The sequence below is a fragment of the Phyllobates terribilis genome, unplaced genomic scaffold (assembly GCF_046119375.1).
Source record: "Phyllobates terribilis strain yellow unplaced genomic scaffold, ASM4611937v1 Scaffold_11__3_contigs__length_659146591, whole genome shotgun sequence".
Taxonomy (NCBI): domain Eukaryota; kingdom Metazoa; phylum Chordata; class Amphibia; order Anura; family Dendrobatidae; genus Phyllobates; species Phyllobates terribilis.
This window is the reverse complement of record NW_027362771.1, coordinates 615,416,578-615,420,503: the sequence shown is the minus strand read 5'-3', so window position 1 is coordinate 615,420,503 and position 3,926 is coordinate 615,416,578. Positions and strand designations below refer to the sequence as shown.

Sequence of the window (3,926 nt, the reverse complement as noted above, 5' to 3'; positions counted from 1 at the left end):
TCTTGGGCATAGTCTTTAGAAGATGCTTCCTTCTGGCACGACAGCCATGCAGGCTAATGTGATGCAGTGTATGGTCCGAGCACTGACAACCACCACTGTAACCTCAGCAGCAATCATACATCTATTTTGAAAAGCCAACCACTGGATTAGATGAGGAGCACCTGCACTCAACATCTTTGGTTGACCATGGTGAGGCCTCTTCTGAGTGGAACCTGTCTTGTTAACCCACTATGGTGCAACACACACTTGTAACACTAAGTCACATGACACCAGGGAGGGAAGATGGCTAACTGGGCACAATTTGGCCATTTTGACTAAAGGTGTACTCACTTGTTTCCAGTGGTTTAGACATTAGTGGCATTGTGAGTTAGAGGGCACCAAATTTACACTGTTATGAGCAGTACACGGACTGATACATTACTTTACATTGTGTCATATGTTCAGTGTTGTCCCATCAAAAGGTGTAAAATATGAGGGGGTGTACTCACTTTTGTGATATACTGTATGACTGAGCTCTAGAATAGTAGTAAAGTACACAGAAACAATGAGATCTCAATTGGTAGTCTTTATTTCACAGAGCTTCTCGGGGTGATAGTCTCTTCACAACATATCTACCAATAAAGACAAGAGCCACAGTTATAACCACCAGACTGATGGAACCAAGGGCCACCAAAATCCACAGCTCGAAGGATTTGGACTCTTCCGGGACTTCCAAAGCCTTGATGCGTTCTGCAATAGACTCCTGATGGGTATGTTCAGCTCCAATGACCAATACAGGGCCAAGTGTGGCCATAGCATGCTCCTCTGGATGAGGACCTGTCCAAGAGAAGGTTTGAGGGGGGATTATCTTGCCATTATGGCCAGTGTAGCATCTGTATTCGATGGCAAAAGATACTCTGCCTTCACCCCCCCCCCCCCCCCTAAAGTTTAGCCTAGTCCTCGTTTCACAATTCTAATAACTACAATGAGAACCCAGTGTTATCCAGGTAGGCATCCTATCTCTAAATAAAGTCCAAATATTTATTGCGTGTCCACAATATCACTGAGGTTCTCCATAGGTTAGATCTAAAGTGCACCAAGAATGACTGAAAAGGCCAAATTTTGGTTTATTTACTCACTTATTTCTCTCTTCCCCCTTGACCCTACATTGACTGAGCCCCATCTTCTACTCTGGCCAGGAAGGGCATCGCAGCTCCTGGACTCACAGCAACGACAGATGTTATTAGAGCCTTCGAGTGCAGACCAGCTAAGGAAAAAAAAAACAGGTGGAGAATCGAGTGACTAAGTAAATTAGGGACTCCAACTATTTCATTAACCTTAATATGGTGCATTAGGACAGGAGTCATCTTACTATGGTATTACAGACCCTCAACTTTAGCTTTTTGGACATTTATGACCATCACCAACACTGTTTATAATCTACCAAGAATTGTGCCAGATAAAGTAGTGATGATGTCAAGTTATGGCCCAACTAGAGTTCTTTAGCATGTCAGAAGAGAAACAATGCAAATCTGTGACTAAAACCCAACATGCAAGCTAGAACAGTACCCTTAGCCATGCTATAAAGTGTAAGGCTATTACAGTCCAAACTACTAAAGGACCATCAGAACCATCACTGCTTGGAATATAGTCACTAGTACAACTCATCTCAGGTGGCTTCAAGCCTTCTGACCTTCTAGATGCTTTGTTGTAAGAGCAGGCCTTGTGCATTGGATCAGGAGTCTGGTCAACTTTTGTGGCTCTTAGAGAACATGTGATGTAGACCTAGAAAAAGGATCACAGTTTAGTCAACAGCACGGTAACATATGATGAAACCATAAAGCTAGTCTAAAGATAATCAACCCAATGTATGACTGGTCCACTGAAGACATCAGAATATTTTTAAACACAAGTCATTTCTCACTGTAGAGACTGGAGTTTCTGTGAACCGGAAGGCATCAACCATGAACTGGATCTTATTTGGTTGAGACCTTGGAGATCTGAAGGCTGAAGAGGCATCCTCTTGTGTCCCATCCACAAGGCACCTGAACAAGTGATTTAGTAGTATTATCAAACCAGGAGCCAAACCCCAAGCCAACCCCAATGCATAGCTCACCCATTAGAGGATATGATATCGTAACGAGGGTCAGAGCCAATATCTGAGGTAATGGTGGCCACACAGTAGTCAATGAACAGGATCAAGGCCATGTGATTCTCAGTTTCCACCCAGGCCTCTATATTAAAGATGTCCCCAAGTTGGAAGACAGAAGAAGTCCTACGTTCACTCCAGTCATCTGTAAAACACCAGTACACATTAGGACAAATCAAGTATGGCTGAGCCAACCTCATCTACTGCTAATACGCTCACCAGTCATCAGGTACATAGAGAAGACCAATCTCTCGTCTGTAGAGACTGTGGTAGTAAACGGAGCCCATGTCGGCTTTACTGCCTTACTGCTCACATTACCATGTCTATGGAAAAAAGTCAAAACTAGAGAAGTCAAGCGGCAACAGGAGTTTCTAGCAGAAGGCAAATGAAGTAGAGTCAAACTCACCGTGGGTAAAAACACACGATGGGAACGGCAGCAGGATTGGATCTCACTATGACTGAGCTGGTGGAGACTGGATTGTAGTTTAACACATTCTTGTAGATCAGGAATTCCGGAGTCACCTGGGAACAAACATGGACCCAAAAAAAAAAAAAAAAGAATTGGCCCAAGTTCACACTCACTTAGACCCCAATGTAGAGTGCAATCAACACCAGGTGTGAACCTATAGGATGGGGGGGGTGGGGGTGGCCAGAGACAATTTGACAGAATAAACTCTAGATACAGGCATAGCTGCTTTCAAAAGGTTCCTGGGATCTTTCATTAAGATAATTAAGACATTTCCTCTACATATTCAAGACCACAAGTCTAAAACTAAAAGTGATCCTCATAACAAATAGCATGGTGGAATCCATCAATCGATTATGGAACTAATTTTTTGCCATGTTCTTACCTGTAAATTGCTCCCACAGGCCTGGACATCATTATCAAATACCACCATGGAGTCAACAACTTGGGATCCAGAACTACAAGATCCTAGACTCAAGTCTGAGGGCTTAAGCAGATTACCATTGCCATAGAAGTCTCGATACACTGACACCACCATCCTGTCCTCACCACACTGCACACTGATAGGGGAGGACGGGGGTTGTGAAAGCTGTCGGGAATGTTGTCCATAATATCTAGAATCCCATCCTGACACAGGCTGAAACCTAAGGTCTCCTCTAGAAGAGCCCAGTCCAGATACAGGCTGTCCAAGTCCTCTAGAAGCCCCTTGTCCAGGCTGATAATTCCTCCACCAAGCATCTGACTGACGCCGGTGTCTAACCAAAGAATTGCTAAAGCCTGGTCCACATAAGACACCCACAAACAACCACCTCAACCAGACCCTCAGCTCTATCATGACTGCAGCAAAAGACACACAATGAGAAGGTGGTAGGAGCAGAGCTTTATACCCTCCTCATCACACCACCATCACGCCACCTGATGCCTCATTACACTCAGCTGACCACTGCTGACCGCCTCCATCTTCAGGGCTCTTGTTCATGTATCACATGCAATTTCCTGAAGTTTTAGGAGATTTTTGCAAAGCGATGTTGCATAAATTTGCAATTGCATCAGAAGAAATTGCAAGCAATTTGTGGTGATCATCACCCGCCATAGTAACAAATTTGGACAAGGTTTTCAACTAGTTTTAGGTTATGTACACACAAGATCTCTAAACTTAGGCTCCAAAAGATGTCCAGGTGTCTTCTGAGCTTTCCTATTGACTTACATTGTACATTGTTGAGCATCTTTTGAGCAGAAAACGTTAGAAGAACGGACTGGTCACTTCAAAGACATCAGCAAGTCGTTCTTTTTACATAAAATGCATGTTCATTCTCTTGAGCATTTTTTGAC

The 3,926-nt window shown here is 43.7% G+C and overlaps 1 protein-coding gene across 1 annotated transcript; it reads right to left on the bottom strand.

The window, feature by feature from the left end:
* Positions 1-571: 571 nt before the first annotated feature.
* LOC141165410 (zona pellucida sperm-binding protein 3-like) lies at positions 572-3,429 on the bottom strand. Its single transcript, XM_073651012.1, has 8 exons — positions 2,980-3,429; positions 2,535-2,650; positions 2,348-2,451; positions 2,096-2,273; positions 1,904-2,024; positions 1,673-1,764; positions 1,119-1,246; positions 572-816 (listed from the first exon to the last, which is right to left on the bottom strand). The coding sequence occupies exons 1-8, from the start codon at positions 3,427-3,429 to the stop codon at positions 572-574; spliced, it is 1,434 nt and encodes a 477-aa protein (XP_073507113.1).
* Between the last annotated feature and the right edge of the window lie 497 nt (positions 3,430-3,926).